This window comes from Babylonia areolata, chromosome 16 (assembly GCF_041734735.1).
Source record: "Babylonia areolata isolate BAREFJ2019XMU chromosome 16, ASM4173473v1, whole genome shotgun sequence".
NCBI classification, from domain to species: Eukaryota; Metazoa; Mollusca; class Gastropoda; order Neogastropoda; family Buccinidae; genus Babylonia; species Babylonia areolata.
Window position 1 is genome coordinate 14,478,072 of NC_134891.1, and position 18,438 is coordinate 14,496,509.

Consider the following 18,438-nt stretch of genomic DNA (forward strand, 5'->3'; position numbering starts at 1 on the left):
CGGATCTGGAAGAGCTTGTTGTCCGTCTGGGTGTTCCACTCCTCTTGCCAAAGATCCTAAACATAAGTGTTCACCTTCTGCTTCATGTCTGTGTATAGTACGAAGGATCTGGATAATTCTTGATTTACAGTGTTCTTGGCCAGCTGGTCTGCCCTTTCGTTACCACAAATGCCAACATGTCCAGGAACCCAGGCCAACATAACCTCGTATCCTTTCTTCGTTATGAGAGTAAAAGCTTCGTAAAATTCCAGCAGTTTGGGATGAGTGATATTCCTGCAGGCGATCTCCTTCAGGGCTGACAAGGAGTCGGAAAAGATCATGAATCTTTTTTGTTTCGAAGAGAGAATCATTTTTACCGCCAGAACCAGTGCAGTCAGTTCCGCAGTGTACACTGAGCTGTCAGACAGGATGTGTTCTGTTGAGGGCTGGTCAGGAAAGGCGGGACAGAACGCAGATGCAGCGACTCCGTCTTCTGACTTGGAATCGTCAGTGAAGATTCTTTGGAAAGTGGGAAATTTGTGGCAGAGTTCTGAAAAGTAAGTTCTGTAGGCCAGTGAACTGGTGGAGTCTTTACGGTATGAGGCCAGATCGAATCGGACCTCAGGTGTTCTAAAGGTCCATGGTGGGCTGTTGGGGAACTTGGAGAAGTCTGAGATGCCACCGACATCCAGATCAGCATTTTCTATGTGCGGCTGAATGCGGAGTCCAAGAGGAGGGATGCAGTTTGGGCTGTCTTTAAATTTCTTGTTGAAGGGTTTGTTGAATGCAACGTCATAAGCAGGGTTTGTGGGTTCAGAAAACAGTTTCAAGTAATAGTTTAGGGTCAGCTTCAGTCTGCGGTTGGAGAGAGGCGGTTCCCCCGCCTCTGCATACAAAGCTGTGCACAGGGGTGGTGCGGAATGCACCTAAGCTGAGACGGAGCCCTTGGTGGTGTATAGGGTCCAACAGTTTCAGGTAAGACAGTCTGGCCAAGCCATAGACTATACTTCCGTAATCCAGTTTGGACCGGACCAGGGCTTTGTAGAGGTGCAAGAGAGTTCTCTTATAACTCCACTTGGCACAGTAGCAGGCCCTGTGTACAATTCACACGTCCAGGTTTCTGGAGCTGTGCACACAACAGAGATTGTCGAAACAAAAAGTCTGTTGTGGTGTACATGACTTTTAAGTGATTTGTAGTAATCAATCATGTAATATAGATATGTTTTTACTCTTGGTATTGAACTTTGAGGAAAGAGAAACACCCATCTCCACCCGCCCTTGGAACAATCCTGCACCACCCTTGGAGGCCTGCGCCGTGTTCACGATGGGTCGAGGCAGGCACAGGACACTCCATTAAGAATTCAAGGGACATAACTGCTCCCGAACAGAGGCAGAAGAGCCCACAGAATACAACTCACGACAGCCTTAAAAGAAGTATCCCCATGGGTGTACCAGCCAGTATTCCATGACTGCAGAGCCCACTGGCAAAATACACCACCCTCCAGCTGAGCACACCCCACAGACCAAACCGCCCCTGCCCGCAGACAGATGAAGACAGTACTCACACACATAGAGTATAATACAAACTCCTCCTTTTTGTTTCAGATGAAAGAAAATGGTTGCTTTCTCAATAAATGTTAAAATTGTGAACTTGAACTCAATATCTTGGGTTTTTTGTTCAGTGAGAAAATGAAAAATACTGAAAATGCTCAAAATTTCTATTTTTTGCAACAGAGGTCAAAGCTCCTCAAAATGACTGTTCCCTGAGCATTTAAAAAAATATATCATATTTTGAAAGTTTGTTTTATTATGATGACATTGATTTATAACACATGCAGTTTGGTCCATGAATGCACGTTTCATAAGCATTTTGAAATTGCTGCTTAGTTATTACTAAAAAACTAAAAAGTGCGAAAAACGCCAAAACTGTTGAGAGTTAACGATTTTCATTATTCTAGTCTATCTTTTCTCTGCACATCCCACTTAAACTGCCATCCTCCACCTCACACACACAACACACACACACACATGACATGTGTTATCACTCAAAGTGAAAAGATATTTAAAAACACACCATCACTCACACACGCACACATGCGCGCGCGCGCGCGCACACACACACACACACACACACACACAGAGTTGCACTGAAAACAATACATACTCACTCTCAGTGTAGTTATTTTATACGCTTTGTGGTTTTACAAGTTTATATGACCTGTGTGATTATAGATATATATTTACATAACCAATTCAGTGATTAAAATAACCATGCACCTTTTGAACATTTTTTTTTTAAAGATGAAATTTACTATTTCTATTGCAGGATAGCCTTTGAAATTCCTTTAGACCATATTTTTGTTTCAGCTGCTGGGAGATGGTGCCCCCCTGTACCAGCCAGTTAGACACACTTTTCATGCAATACTCTTTCAAAAGGTTTTCAAGGAGGCTGTCAGAGGCATCACCTGATGCAGTGCATAGTTCCCTCCATCTGCTCAACAGTTTTGATAAGTTTCAAACTTTTAGAATCTCATCTCTGGATTTGCATGTGTATATGTGAGTGCGTGTGTGTGTGTGTGTGTGTTTTCAGTTCCAATCGAACTCGGCCCAAAATGGAGAGACCTATGTCAGTATGCACCAGGACGACAAGGTCCACCTCTCACCTGCACAGTGCTGTGTCACCAGGATCAAGTCCTCACATTCATGGGTAAGGGTTTTTGGGGAGTGGGCTTGGGGGCTTACATGTCTCTCAGTGTATTTATGCATGCATGTGTATGTAAGCAGACTGATGGTTTATAAGTATCCTCTTATAATTACATGTTATTAATACACACACCACACACAAAATGTGTGTGTGTGAGATACATAAACTCACACAAAGTTATACACACGTGTACATACAAACCACCTAGAATGAGGTGTGTTCAGTGAATCTAAAGTTAGAAAAGCTGTTCTTTTCCATTCTGCCATATAGTTCAATGTTGACAGGATGAGATAACTCCCACTAGTCCCAGTCATGGAAAAATTACTGAGATTTTTTTCTCATTTTATATAAAGCATCAGGATGTCCTAGAATTGAACTTAATTCTAACTAAAACATGATAATATTGGAAACAACTATTTATAGATTTGAGAGATGTGAAAAATAAAGGTGTATGCGAACCTTTTTTTTGTTGGCCTGAATGAGTCAATGTAATCACCCTGTTACAGTTGTCTGTGTGTATGTATGTGCCATTGTGTGTGTCTGTTGGAAGTTTTAACAAATTTATTTGCTCAGACAATGTTGACAAAATTTAGCTTTAAAACTAGAAGAAAAAAATCAGTTCTTCCCACACATTTCAATTACAATAATAGCGCACTTCTGGAAAGGGCACAAAAAATAGTGAAGAAGCAAAAAATGTTTGCATTGTCATTTTACTGTAACTTTTTTGGCTCGCATTTGTGTTTTACACACTAGCAAAAAATGTTTGTATAGTCATTTTACTGTCACATTTTTGGCCCGTGTTTGTCATCGTTAGTCAGTTTGATAACCGTGTGTTTCATTTGTATATCTGTGTTTGGGTGTCTGTGGTAATCTTTAACTTTTTTTTTCTTTAAAAAAAAAAAAAAAAAGGAAAAAAAAAGCTATCAACACCAAATGAGTTTCCGATGCCCCTTGGAAGATGACGGGTGCTTTCACCCCTTGGACACAGTTAAGTGTAGGACCAGTCCCCCGATCTCAGCCCAGCACTGCTTAGCACCAGTATTTGCTGTCCCTCCCAAGGCTCACACTGCCGAGGGTGGAGGGACCAAGCACTTGTCGGTCAGGACGACCTCCATTGTTGCCAGCGCCAACTTTACGGGTCCCAGTATCTCCATTGTGATGGCACCTGTGGATGTCAGGTGGTTTGGGTCTTTTGGCTGTCGGCTCGGTCAGTGGGTCCAATTCCCTTTCAGACTGGACCTCCATCTGACTTGGCCACCTTTCTCCTTTGTTGGAGGTCCAGGTGTCAGTGATTCCTGGGTATAGCCTCACGGGATGACTGGTGCCCCAGGTGGATTCCCCTTTCCACCCATACTGATATGCACCCATGGCGCATGCTGGGCTGCCAGCAGGACTGGGGCTGAACCCCTCATCCTCTTCTTCCTGGACTCTGCTTGGTACCTCGTGCTGGGCAGTGGTGCAGGCATGATCGACCAGTCGTTGATCAGGCAACCTCCATGGTCACCTGCACTGCCTTTTAGGGACCCTTTCCCTTTGGGTCCCTCAGTGCAGTGTTCATGGTCACCAACGCCTCCCTCTTGGGTCTTAGGACCAACCTCCTCTGGGTCACCCCACCCAGGTCAGGGAAGCCTGCAGTCCCTCTACATCAGCTGTTGGTCTTGCTGGGAGATGAATGGTTTTATGCCCTCCAAGCACGCATGGGATCGTATCCCACCTCTGGAAGTGATGTGAGAAGGTCTTGCACCCATGCTCTCAAGCGTGCCAAGACATTGGCTGAGTGGGACAGATTGAAGCCTGTTAGACATCTCCACAGCTTACAACTTTGACGCTTTCCTCCACAAGGCCAGTCAGTTGTAGGAAGAGCATCGGGTTCCGCAGAGTTTGGGGTCGCCTTTTCCTGAACCTCAGTGAGCCGAGGCTGAATACATTTGGCAACAGAGTGGCTTGGGTCTGACAGCTGCGGCTGATGCAACTACCAGCCTGCACTACAACTCCGTGCTCACCAGAAGGGACGCTGTCCTCCACCTCTCCAACATCCTGGTGGAGGAAAGGGCTGCCTTGCAGTCACTCCCCACCCAGCTGCACTTTTTCTTTGGTCCATGTCAACCAGAGGGAGCCAAGGCCTAAAAACAGCACCCCCATTGACTTGGCCCCAATTTAGCACCTCCAGTCATTCAGCCCCTGCAAGTAGGGAGTCTCTCCCAGCATGCACAACAGTGATGCAATGTGGGACTCAGTGACTGAATTGTGTCGGTGCTAGAATCAGGGGTAGTACATGCTGCCTGGGGTGGAGGACTGCCCTCCTCAGAGATCCACTCCTCCTTATGTACTCATCTCAGAGGGGCATGAGATCATCTTGGAGATATTGCAATTGCTTCTCAAAGGGGTGATATCAAAACTCTCAAACCCAAGTCCAAGGTTTTATGTGCACCTTTTAGTGATTCCAAATGTCTCTAGAGGGTGGGTAATCCTCATTTATCTGGCATCCTGCCAGTACCTGAGGTTGGTTTGTAAGAGCTGGGTGTTCCAGTTCTCTGCCCCTTTGGTCATTTTCTCCTCTTCTCCAAGGTGGGGAGGGAATTGGTATCCCTTCTGATGGTCACAATAGCCAAGTGGTTAAAGGACTTTCAATCTGAAGGTCCTGGGTTCGAATCTTGGTAACGGGTAAAGGGTTGAGATTTTTTTTATCTCCCAGGTCAGCATATGTGCTGACCTGCTTGTGCCTGAACGCCCTTCGTGTGTATGTGCAAGCAGAAGATCAAATACGCATGTTAAAGATCCTGTAATCCATGTCAGCATTCGGTAGGTTATGGAAACAATAACATACCCAGCATGCACTCCCCTGAAAACAGAGTATGGCTGCCTGCATGGTGGGGTGAAAACGGTCATATATGTAAAAGCCCACTCATATACACATGAGTGACCATGGGAGTTGCACTCCATGAACGATGAAGAAGAAGTCCATTCCTGTCTGTGTGTAGCTGCACAACTAACAAATCTTGGCCAAGTTGCAGGCCCTGTGTCAGAATCACACATCCAGAATTCAGAATTTGTGCGTCTAAGTGGGAGTTGTCACTGACACCAAAGATAAATGCAATTTCTAAGACTTATTTTCTTTGGTATGAGATTTGACACTTGGTCTCACTGGCAGATCTTCAGCTGCGCTTGCGCCATTCTTCTGGGGCGACAGTTCTCACTCAGCAACTATTAACTTTGAGTGAAATTACTGAAAAGCTTGAAGCAGTGACTAGTCTTTACTGTACTTGTTTTTACCCTTGACTTGAAGTAGATGCTAACATGGCGATAGCCTTGAGATGGCTCTAAGCACCTTAATTTGATTTGATTTGACAGCGACTGTTCCAGAGTCAGACCAGGCAATGATAGACTTGGAAAGAAAGCAGATTGCAAGCTCTATATTGAAAATGTAGCTTGATCGGAACTCCTGGCAAAATACAACCTTCCATTCGCAGCTGCTGACGAAAGTCTTCAGGCACTCAAGTTGATTTTTTTTGTTCTTGACCTCTTGCATATATGTTGGTGGCCTTGTAGTTAGATTATGCACTCTCTCTCTCTCTCTCTGTGTCTTGTACAATGTCATGTACAATGTGTGTGTATATGTAGCTTATGCTGAGACATGCATGCTTTGAAATAGGTATTCTTCCCTCCCTCTCTCTGTCTTGTTGTGCAATGTGTGTGTGTGTGTGTGTGTGTGGTTTATGCACACTTTGAAATGGGTATTCCCTGATCACGGTTGAAAAAATGTAGCACATGTTAAGTACGACTGATAGAACTAGAAGTCCCCAAACTACTGAAAATTTGTGGGATTGAAAACTACTGAAGGACATTTTATGGGGTAGGCAGATCTGATAGAGCCATGGGTTTAATGTATGCCAAATTAGCTTCAGCAAGGACACATGCTTCCAAGAGCATCTGGGCACTGTGGTTGAGTAGTTGAGTAATAGCGTGGTTTTTGTTTTGTTGTTGTGAATTGAGGGTAGTTTCCTTTTCCTTTAAAAAAAAAAAAAAAAAAAAGGAGGAATCACATGTTACATGCTCTTGCTTTTTTATGTGAAGACCAGAAAGTAAGATAGTTTTGCTTGATTTGGACCAATGTCATTGACAGCACTTCTGTTGCTGCAATCTAGATGTTCCAACTGTTCAAACAGTGTCAGTTTGTTGCTCCAATTCCCCCAGGACCACAGGCCATCTTTTTCCAGTCTGCCATTTATCCCATGTATTTCATAGATTTGTGTGTGTTTTTTCATTTGTTACGTTTTTACATACATAAAGTTTATGAAATTGTACCATTTTATTTCTGAATGTTTTTAGAAGCTGAAATACTTACACCGACACCCACATCCATTGAAACTGGTTCATGGTATGCCATGCCCCCTTCATTCTCTCTTTCTCATACAAAATAAAATGACCACACACACACACACACACACACACACACACACACACACACACACACACACACACACACACACACACACACATACACACACACACACACACACACACACACACTTCCCCAAGTGTTGCATTTACAAAGTAATTTAGGCATACAATTCTGTTGATCATTCTCTGATTTCAGTTTTGTAAAGATCATCTCCTCACCCCCTCCCCCTCTTACTCACACACATACACACACACACACACACAACAAACCAATACATGCTTGGGAACGATTACCATACACAAAAAGAGGTGACTGACACTCACACTATGACTGTAAACAATGAGCCAGCCAGCCAGCCACACCTTCTCACCCAGTGTTAGTTACACATACAGTGACAGTCTCACACACACACACACACACACACACACACACTGATCGATTAACTGACGAAGCCAAACACTTGCCATGGCTAACACATTCATAACATGCACTATGCACAAATATTCATAGTTACAACAAAGATAAAGCATATAATAAACTGACAAACCTCATGAACACCCACCTGCATCTTAATTCATCTGAGCTTTGTCATTGGATTCAAACTCTTCTTTGTGCAACAGTGCCTCCCCATGTCAAAATCAGGGTCATTGGTATCAACTCCACACAGTTCTATCTCATTTGGTCCAACATCTTCATCTCTACTACTTGCATCTTGAAAGATAACTTTCAGTACTTGTACAAGTGTTAGGGTTTGTCTGTGTGCAGCTATAGCTTTGGAAACACAACTTGACCTTCGTACAAACTTGCAAAACTTTCGCAATAGATATGATAATGAGCTGAATATCTTGAGTTTATGGTACTCGGGGGTGGGGGGGGGGTGGGGGGGGTGTGGACAAGAAGAGCTTTCAAGGGAGCTGATTTAATGGTCAGTAGACTATATTTTCTGCAGTACGGGGCGAGAAAAAAAGAATGTTGTATCGGGATGTACAGCGCACGTCAACACAGCATTGGTGAGTGACAATTCAGGACGTACACCGTCTGTCATCAGCACAATCAAAAGGTTAATTTCAGGTCATTAGATGTTTTGTGTTTGTGCATGCAGATGTGCATGTGTGTGTGTGTGTGTTGGTGAACATGGAAAGTAACGTGTGTGATTCAGTTGCTGTGGTTGGCAGGTTCATGGAGCACCCAATCATGGGCTCTCATCGCTTCAGGTCCAACAGCAGTGACTCCAAACCCTCACGTCCCAGCATATCTGCTCCCACTGATGACCTGATGCATGATCATCATAGTTTGTGAGTGCTGTGTCCATGCATCTGTATGTTTATGTGTACATGTAACTCTGTGCACAGGTATGTGCATGCTTTTTCTTTAATATTTTTTTTATTGTTTGCTATGATCTATCTTTTTAAACTCCTGGATCCATTCATGGAGTTAATCTGAATCAAATGTACTTGCAAGATGCACAGGGAATAGACCAAAATTCACATATAGACCGGTTCTCTCACATTGAGTTGTTTAGAACAAGAAAGAGACTGGAAGTTAATGGTAACTACCAAACCTACAGGCTTTAGGAGCTTTGGGCATGCAGTTATTTTCTAGATTTCACTAACAGACAGGACCTTGAAGCATGCAGAGAGCTGCCTCATCAGGGTTCTCAGATTTGATGTTTAGAAATCCAACAGATGACCGTGTTTGGGCATGGAAGAAGTCACAAAGAAGGCCTCAAGAAATGGTCTGTGCAGATTTGTCCCTGCCATTGTGTTGCCTTTATAGATTTGTTACTGTGTTGATCACAGTGGTTGTGTGGCAGCAGTGGTCTGTACAGCACTACAGGTTTTGTGTTGATCACGGCAGTTATCTGCACACATCCATGTTAATCACAGCAATGGTCTGTCCAGGTCTTGTTTTGATCACAATTGTTGTGTTGCACCAGTGTTCTGTACAGGTCTGTTTTAATCACAGCTGTTGTGTTGCAGCAGTGGTCTGTACAGATCTTTGTTGATTACAGCAGTTTTTTGTATAGGTACTTGTTGAACTCAGCCGTGGTCTGTACATGTCTGTTTTGATTACAGCAGTTGTGTGACCTGTGTTGATCACAGCCATGGTCTGTATAGATCTGTGTTGATCACAGCAGTGATATGTACAAATGTGTTTTGATCACAGCTATTGTGTTGCAGCAGTGGTCTGTACAGGTCGGTATAGATCACAGCGGTGGTCTGTATAGATCTGTGTTGATCACAGCAGTGGTCTGTACAGATCTGTTTTGATCATGGCAGTGGTCTGTACAGATCTGTTTTGATCATGGCAGTGGTCTGTACAGATCTGTTTTGATCATGGCAGTGGTCTGTACAGATCTGTTTTGATCATGGCAGTGGTCTGTACAGATCTGTTTTGATCAGGCAGTTGTGTTGCAGCAGTGCACTGAGACCAGCCTTGCAGGAGGAGCCAGATGTGGACTTTACCCTGGATCAGGATGACAGCTATAGTCTGGCTTCTCCAGGTATGCCCAGCCCCAGTGTTGTTTGTGTCTGTTGGATGATAGCTGTAGCAACTCTGATGTTGACAGTTTCTCAGGTACTTTATCGTTACTTGATGTGTACATACAGTGCATTCATACAAACACATGCTCTCTCATACACATAGAAATGAGTAAATATGCCATGATTTTATACACAATAAAGTAATATGTACAGTGAACATTGACACACATAATATACATAGGCTTTTGTGAAATGTGTCACACACACACACACACACACACACACACACACACACATGGATGCATGCATGATACACAGTCACACACTCAGGTATGTGTTGTATGTACATGCATGCACATGCACATAACTAATTTTGGACCCACAACTAAAAAGAAAACCTGTACATCACTGCCAAGCCACCACTCCAACCAAACCTTCCGCATGAAGGGAACAAGTGTAGCTGTTCACTGTTGCTGTGTGTTCCCAGGCAACCTGCAGCTGGACTATGAGGAGGATGAGGGACAGGGTGGGGAAAGTTACATGGAGATGATTAACCCTGGCACTGCTAATCCTCCCGCATCTTCCAGTACAGGCTATATTCGAATGGCACCCACCACCAGTAGCTATGTGGACATGGCACCTTCCAACACTGGTTACATGGACATGGCACCTGGAACTCATAAAGGTGATTGCTGACAAAGATGGAATGGGAAGTAGAGTGGATTTACTGTTAACAGTGTTGGCGCTGTGTAAAAAAAAAAAAAAAAAGTTTCAAAATTCTACTTGCACAACATGATAAAAAAATTATTTCTTTGTCTCTCTGTGACTTTGTATATGCATGTGGTTAAAGGGGGGTAGTAATTATGTGCATGCAAAATCATGCAAACTAGGTTGAAGAGATGATCACATAAATAAGTTATTTGGTACTTTTAGCAGGAATTATGATGAAAACATATTTCAGTACAGTGGAACCTCCTCAATCTGACCTTCCCAATTATGACTCCCTCAAAGATGTGACCTGCACCGTCACAACTGACACACTTTATTATGTAACTGTATTACAGCCACTTCTCTAACGTGACTTTCAATGGTAAAATATTGGCCTGATACAACTTCTTATATAAAAATTGCCCCCAATCAGCAGAAAATAAACCAAAAATGCGTGGTGCCAATGTTAAAAATGTTGCTAAAGTTTGTCACTGTTAGGACGGAAATACTGAAATGGAAACACCGCTCCATAAATGTCGCTCAGTTATCAGAGGAAGTTGAGAACAGCTGGATTTACTGAGTTAGTTATTGTCTGTTGAATGCAACAATAAAGGGAAGGAAGCTGAAAAATGTGTGTTGTATTACTAATTTTCATCACAACAGATTTCTCTGTGTGAAATTTGGGCTGCTCTCCCCAAGGAGAGTGCGTCACTACACTGAGAGTGCCACCCATTTTTTGGTATTTTTTCCTGTATGCAATTTTTTTGTTTTCCTATCGAAGTGGGTTTTTGTACAGAATTTTGCCAGGGACAACCCTTTTGTTGCCGTGGGTTCTTTTATGTGCACTAAGTGCATGCTGCACATGGGACCTAGGTTTATCATCTCATCCGAATGACTAGCGTCCAGACCACCACTCAAGATCTAGTGGAGGGGGAGAAAATACTGGCGACTGTGCTGTGATTCGAACCAGTGCGTTCAGATTCTCTCGCTTCCTAAGCAGACGCGTTACCTCTAGGCTATCACTCCACGTTGGCTAACATTTCCTTTTCCCAAAAAGAGTTTTGGACATGTATGACGTACAGAAATGTTTTCGTCGTTTTGTTGTGAACAGGTGTTGTTGGATGAAGACAGGACAATGTGAAATCTTTTCAGGTTTTCCTGTTGTTGTTTTTAAGTGAAAGACTTATCATATAGTGTGTGTTTTTTTGTTTGTTTGTTTTACTTGTAAAACATTTATTTTGTTTCTTTGTTGATATGATCAAAACTGTGATGTCAGTATTGACTGAAGTGGCAGAGCAGGTGTTTGGGTGCACATAAGATTGACATTAATGAGATGTGCACCTGCTGGGTTCGTGGGCAAGAAAGCACTGGTAGCATCAGTTCGGGATTGGCTGGTTCAGGCTCTCTGTCGGTTACTGAATAACAAACCAGAATAGATAAAACATAACTAGTCTTGTATCAGCATTGCTCCAAAGAACAAACAATATTTTCATGAAATGGCTAATCAGATTTTTGCCAGCATAACTGTACACTGTACAAGTTCCTCAGTGTGTTAAGACCATGGACATGTGGTCATTGTTTCCCATAAACTATAAAGATAAAATGTAAGAGTCCCAGTCGTGTAAATTTAGTGGGGTCCTTCCAGGATTTTTAAGGGTCCCCATGTTAAATTAAAAATAACCACTTCAACAATCATTTACACAAAACAAAAAACACAGGGATAATGCTTAGTCAAGTTGAAGACTTTTCTTGCTCTCAGTCAGCCTGTTCTTAGTTTCCACTGTCATTTGAACTATCATTTTATCTCATTGTGAAATGCTACTATCGCAGCCACAGTGTTAGTCTCTCTGCCGTTGAGATATTATAAACTTCACTGTTACTTGGTTTGACAAAGCTAGCCTCTCTGCTGATTTTGATATGTCAAGAAAATGACAAGCTAAAACACAACATGGGCTAGGCAAAATCCTTTGACCCTATGCAGCAAATAACTAGAATTCTGCACTTGGACATTTGGGGGGTTCTCCTGCGATCAAAAATAGAAAATTTTATTTTAAAAATTATTCAGTAGGTGCATGGTGAATCACTGAATTGGATATTTGTTATATCCATAAACCGTCACAGCGAGAGAGAGAGAGAAGGTGTGTGTGTAAAGGTGTGCATGCACATGCATTCTTTTCAATGCAGCTCTGAGTGAGTGATTGAGAGAACCTGTGTGTCATTGCACGCGCTCATGGTCTACGTGTTTAAAACTACAGAGATAATGATAACTGCGGTCATATCGATCAGCGTAAAAAAAAAATTGCCACATCATCTGCTAATTACGTCCATCTTGATGCTATTACTTTGCCACAAAGTTTTTGTTGTGTTGCACTTGGGTGCAACAAAGTGTTTTGTCAGCTGAGTTGCTAAAAAGTTATTTTTGCAAAAAGTGACTGGACAGGAATGGAAATCAGTTCACGCGTTCGAACAAAGCATAATACATGCATGTAAAGTGGACAAATCTATTGTACTTCAGATGTTGATCCCTGATCTACATAATACATGCATGTAAAGTGGACAAATCTATTGTACTTCAGATGTTGATCCCTGATCTAAATGATGGATAATGACTGCAGCCAAAAAAGCATTGATGTTAAGTGCAACGAAAATTTATCTTCAGTGACGAATGCGTGTGGTGCTTATTGGATTTTGCCCTGTGTGTGTGTGTGTGTGTGTGTGTGTGTTGGGTTTGGCGGTTGGCAAGTACCACAGTCTGGGGGCTTGAATCATAGAAAACTTTGGTCAAATCATATGAGGCAGGTCTTTGAAAATCTATCCGGTGCAGAAAACAAGGGACACAATCCAAACACTTGATATTGTCTGCTCTTCATTTATTGTGTTACTGCAGAGTCAGTGGTCTCGAAGATCAACCAATAAATTAAAACCTCTCAGGAAAATCATGTGCGTCCCTGGGACATACAGTTCTGAAAACTGGGGGGTCCTTTTCAGAATTGTGTGCGTAAAGAACGCACAATGGTGCGTTATGGGAAACACTGGGTAATAAATACAGAAGAACATTGAACATAGGTTTTATGCAGTCTCATGTGTTTATCTTTTTTACCTTAGGACTGAAGACCACCATTTTTGTATCCATGACCTTGGTATCCAGATACCAAAATGGTTAGGGATATCAAAATGACTGGGGCAATAGCTGGGTACCAAAACAGTGGAGCTATAAGCAGCCATTTTGGATCTGTAACCATTTTGGTCTGAACACCACGACAGCCGGGTGCCTTCTCCCACCATTTTCAGCCTCAGCATTTGGTTTTTCTGATACAGGGTATGAAATAAGCACTCTCATTCACATCATCCTGACAAATGTACCTGTTGAGGCATACAGGTAAACACTCACCAATAGCAGCAAAATTTCTGTCATTGTATACACAGAAAAAACAGTTAAACACAAAACAATGTATATACTACAAGAAAACCTCCAAATTTATTGACTTCAACAGCAAGTTGGCACTGTAGCATTACAGTCTTCAAATGATTGCCATGTCATAATGTGACCTCCACATTGCTTGATAGGAGCAGACATGAAGGAGGGGCAGTCAGACCAAGGGTCCACATATATCCCCATGACCTCCACCCGCTGCTGCTCTGCCCCCATCCCCATCCACCCAGGTCATGGAGAGCATGGCTACATGGACATGACCTCCCACAATGTGCTGCCACCTGTGAAGGAAGGGGGAAGTGAGTTTCCTTGTCAGTGTTGTCTTAGGTGTTGTTTCAACACAAGGCATGAATACATTATCTCTGGTCATTCTGGTTATAACATGTGAGAGGGTAGCAGGCATAATTATTTATTGTTACTTTAGTTACTTCAGTATTGTAAATTCTAATGCATGTAATTTCTACAGGCTGGGGCATTTTTGTTGATTTGTTCATGTCTTGTCTGGAGGATATGCACATGAACCAAGGTGTAGCCTCTTGGTTGGTTGGTTGGTGTGTTTTTTACATTTCTGAGATATGATGTTAGATGTTTGATATGTGTTGAAGTTAATATTTAATCAAGTGCACAAATACCAGTCCTATCTGAGTCATGCGTAACAGGATAGTCTTTTTGCCCAGGCAATGAAGGTTACGTGCCCATGTCACCACCATTCAACCCAAGTTCCTTCGGCAGTGATGTCAGTCAGCTGAAACCTGACCGAGTGAAGTGCATGCTGTCTGATGATGGCAGTGACTTCTCCCAGCCTCCACTGCGTACCTACTCCCTGGGGTCACGCCCTGTCAAGTCTGGCAAAGCCCTGAACAGCGGCTATGTGGACATGTCAGGGGGGGACAATGTGTCTGACAATGGACGTAGCTGCAGCGCCCCCCACCTTGTCCACCCTCACCATCATCGCAGTGGAAGGAGCAGTAATATGGACTCTCCTACACCCAGTGCCAGTCCACTCAGCATGTCCCTCAAGTCTGATGATTCTGACGCCTTCATGGAGTTGGACTTCTATCGACCGCGTACAGCCAGTGACAGTTACAGTTACCGCCCTCGTGCGTCCAGCTTTGGTGTCAATCAGAGTTCACTAGCACAAGGTCATCGGCCACGCTCATCTAGTCATGGACAAGGTACACGGCCACTCCGACGACACAAGATGTTAGCTGAGTGCATGGGAAGACTGAACCATGAGGCTGTTCTGAGGTCACAGAATACATCTCAGAGCTCCCTGGATTCCCTCAAAGTGTCTTCAAGTGAGTCCCTAAAGAAACTGTCACAAGAAGTTCGTACAAAGACATCACAGCTCAACAACTTGGGGTACATGGATATGAGTGGAGAAAAGCGATTAACTCCTTCCCCTCAGCCAAGCTCAGTGAGTGGCAGCCGATCAGACCATGAAGGATATGTGGACATGACCCTGGGAAAGCATGAAGGGTATGTTGACATGGCTGTAGGCAGTCACAGGTCCCCTGTGGGTTTCAAATACCCCATCAATAAAGCCACCAGTGGTGAAAAATCTCGGGATTCAGATGTTCCAAATACTTCCTTGGGAATCCCCTCCACTATCAGGGACTTACTGTATGTCAACTTTGATTCTTCTGATGGAGCAGGAAAAAAAGAATCTCTTTCCCATTCTTCCCCCTCAGAAAATGCTGAGGCCTATATCATGTATGAACCAGCTGTTTCTGTTCATTCAAGCAGTGCAGGTGGGAAGGAGAATGTTCCTGATTCATCCAGCTCAATCCCTAAGGATCGATCTGGTTCAGGCAAAGAAGGAAAAAAGCGTGGAGGATTCTTTTCTTTACGTCATGGTCAGAGTGATTCTGGGAAACATGGTTCCAAAAAATCAGAGTCCACTCAGCAAAGCAGTGGGGTTCTTTACAGTACCACAGGTGGTCAGCAGTTTGGAAGCTTGGGCAGAGACTTTCGTAAGAAGAGCAAAGAACTTTCTAGAGCTGCCAGACAAAAGTCTAGTTCCTTTTCAAAAACATTTGGCATCAGTGTTTCCAAACCAGGGAAGCTGTTGAGGAAATCACCCACCCCACCCAGCTCCCTGGATGGGAATGATGAGTACATTGAGTTTTGTCCCACAGCTGCCAAGTGTGACAGTGATTCCTCCCCCTCCTCAAGCAGCATCAAGATGACACGGGCGAGACCTGATGCCATTCCAGCCAGAGAGGAGGTTGCCTATGTAGGCTTTGAGTCAGGCAATAGTTTTGCTTCATCTTCAACATCCAGGCCACAAGTTTCATCCATTCCAGTCACCAGCGGTTACTTACCTATGGATGTTGGAGGAGGCAGTCAGACAAAGACATTTACAGTGATCAAACCAATAAAGAGATCTGGAGCCAAAAGATCAAAAAGTCGGGAAGAGTCTGGTCCAGTTATGATAGCTCACGGTGCTAATTGTTTATCAGCCTCAACATTTGGCCAGACAGCTGACGTCCAGGTTACTACTGCCAGTCCCCCACCCTTTGGCCAGCTACAGCCTGGCTCATCAGCTCCACCACATCTGTCATCCACTGATAGCACACCCACTGTGGTCAAACCAGCACCTGTATGGCCTGATCAGAGCCAGTCAGTTGTGTGTCCTAATGAGGACTCAGTGCTGAAATCTGTTCCCCCATGTAGCCAGCAGTCCCTCAGTTCTGGATCTCTCCCCACCATCCAGCAGCAGGTGACAGACACTGTTTCAGTGCTGTGCCCACCACAGTGTTCCATCTCACCAGTCACAACTGTATCTTCTTCAGTGTGCTTAGCAGACAATCATAGACAGACAGTTGTTCATTCCTTGACCGGGTCCTGTGTAAAACTATGTTCAGCACCGCAGTACTCTGTGTCAGAGTGTCCTGTGTGTGTGCAGTCTTGTACAGCTGTGTGTCAAACTGCCCCTTCCTCTGCACCTTCCTGTTCCTTTCCTCCACCTTCACTTTCCAACTCCATTCCTTCCCATCAGCCCTCTGTGCCAGTGCCGCTACTGTCTAATCTGGCCCCAGTGCCAGTTGATGGTGGCTACATGCGCTTTGACCCGGCACAATCGGAGGTCCAGCTGACTGGTGCTACTGTAGGTGTCAGTCTCCCTGAAGTCCTGCCCACTGTTGTCAGATCCTGCATCCCTTCAGTACCCTCAGACTGTGGCCCATTAGGGTTGATGGTGAACAAATCATCATGCCAAGAAGATACATCACAAACATTGTTGTCAGGCAGCAGTGAAGTCCAGCAGCTTGCTGGCAATTCTTCAGACATGAGAGGGTCTGGAACAGAAAACAACAGAAGCAGGAGAAGATCTGGTGGCAAAACATCCTCTGCTGGCACAAAGTTGATGGGAGAATCCAGTAGGTTAGTGTGCAAGCAAAGCAGTTCAGAGAAGCTGTGTGCTGAAGTCAGTGGAAACACTGGTCTTGGCATTACTGGGTGTGAGTCTAGTTGTGCAGTGGCTGGTGGTGAGACCCCAGAGGTGTCCAATCCCTGTGAGCCACCAGTGAGCACCAGGGACCCTGGGGTGCTGATACTGGACAGCATGCCCTGCATGGCATCAGGAGACAGGCCAGTGACCAGCAGTCGGGGACGAGGTCGGCACAACAGCAGCAGCAGTGTGGGAGCTGCACATACACACACAGGTCAGTTGGTTTACACTGAGGCTTTGTCCTTCAGTGCCATCAAGTATAAACATGACAACACTGACCCAACACTTGTATTACACCTCCCATTTTTGGTTTACAATACATAAATTTAAAAGAGTGAGTCCAGGTAATAATTCGGTTGCCTTAAGTGTGTCTTTGTGTCCATGGTAAACTTTAACAAATTCATTCACATAGGAAATCAAAAAAGATCACACCAGGACCTTCAGATTTATCCCTCTTCTGCATGCTCCTATCTACACTTAACTGTGTAATTTTAATACAGTTAAATATATTTGAAATCTAATGTAAATTTGAGAAAAGCAAGCTGTCAAATTAAATTTTGTTGATGGTCTCTTGATACTGTTGTTGCCATATGACAAGTTTTAAAAATCTCCCAGTGACCATTTTCGTTGGAGGAAAAAAAAAGATATGATTTTCCACTTTTTTTTTCTTTGTTCATGGGCTGCAACTCCCACGTTCACTCGTATGTACACAAGTGGGTTTTTACTTTATGACCATTTTTTACGCTGCCATATAGGCAGCCATACTCCATTTTCAAGGGTATTTTCTACTTTTGTTCTGCGTCGCTTCTTCGTGTATGCTTGCTTTTCTAAACACATTTTCGCAAAAATAACAGAATATGAACGAGTGTCCTGTATTGAGGCACCATTGTATTTATGAGTACTGCATCAAATTGAGCAGATTGTATATAGCCAGAAATAAAGAAAAGAAAAATGGAAGAGAAATGCAAGAATAAAAAAAGAGTTCAAAATTTGCATGTCAGCAAAAAACGTAACAAAAAAGATAGAAAAGAAGGGGGGGGGGGGGGGGAGAAAAAAAGAGAGAGAAAAAGAAAAAAAATCAGCTTGTGGTTCTAAATGGTTGTGCATCAAATGGAAGGTTGTATTTTGGCTCTAGGTCTTCACAAAAATCAGCAGTTCTGATGTTGAAAACAACAGATCACACCCCATCAGGTTACTGCTAGAAATCTTCTGAATTTCCTGACAGCAAATTTTTATATTATTTCAACAATGGAACAACATCGTCCCAATCAGTACCCA

At 43.6% G+C, this 18,438-nt stretch overlaps 1 protein-coding gene across 6 annotated transcripts in view; it reads left to right on the forward strand.

The window, feature by feature from the left end:
* LOC143291183 (uncharacterized) overlaps window positions 1–18,438 on the forward strand; it is an 88,800-nt gene that overhangs the window by 61,493 nt on the left and 8,869 nt on the right. For 5 of the 6 annotated variants that reach the window (XM_076600901.1, XM_076600906.1, XM_076600904.1 and 2 more), the window contains 6 exons: window positions 2,570–2,686; window positions 8,261–8,380; window positions 9,503–9,588; window positions 10,056–10,253; window positions 13,844–14,008; window positions 14,387–17,374. In XM_076600901.1, coding sequence (XP_076457016.1) covers window positions 2,570–2,686; window positions 8,261–8,380; window positions 9,503–9,588; window positions 10,056–10,253; window positions 13,844–14,008; window positions 14,387–17,374 — 3,674 coding nt within the window. The remainder of the gene's footprint in view (window positions 1–2,569; window positions 2,687–8,260; window positions 8,381–9,502; window positions 9,589–10,055; window positions 10,254–13,843; window positions 14,009–14,386; window positions 17,375–18,438) is intronic. The other variant, XM_076600902.1, reaches the window with a different exon arrangement.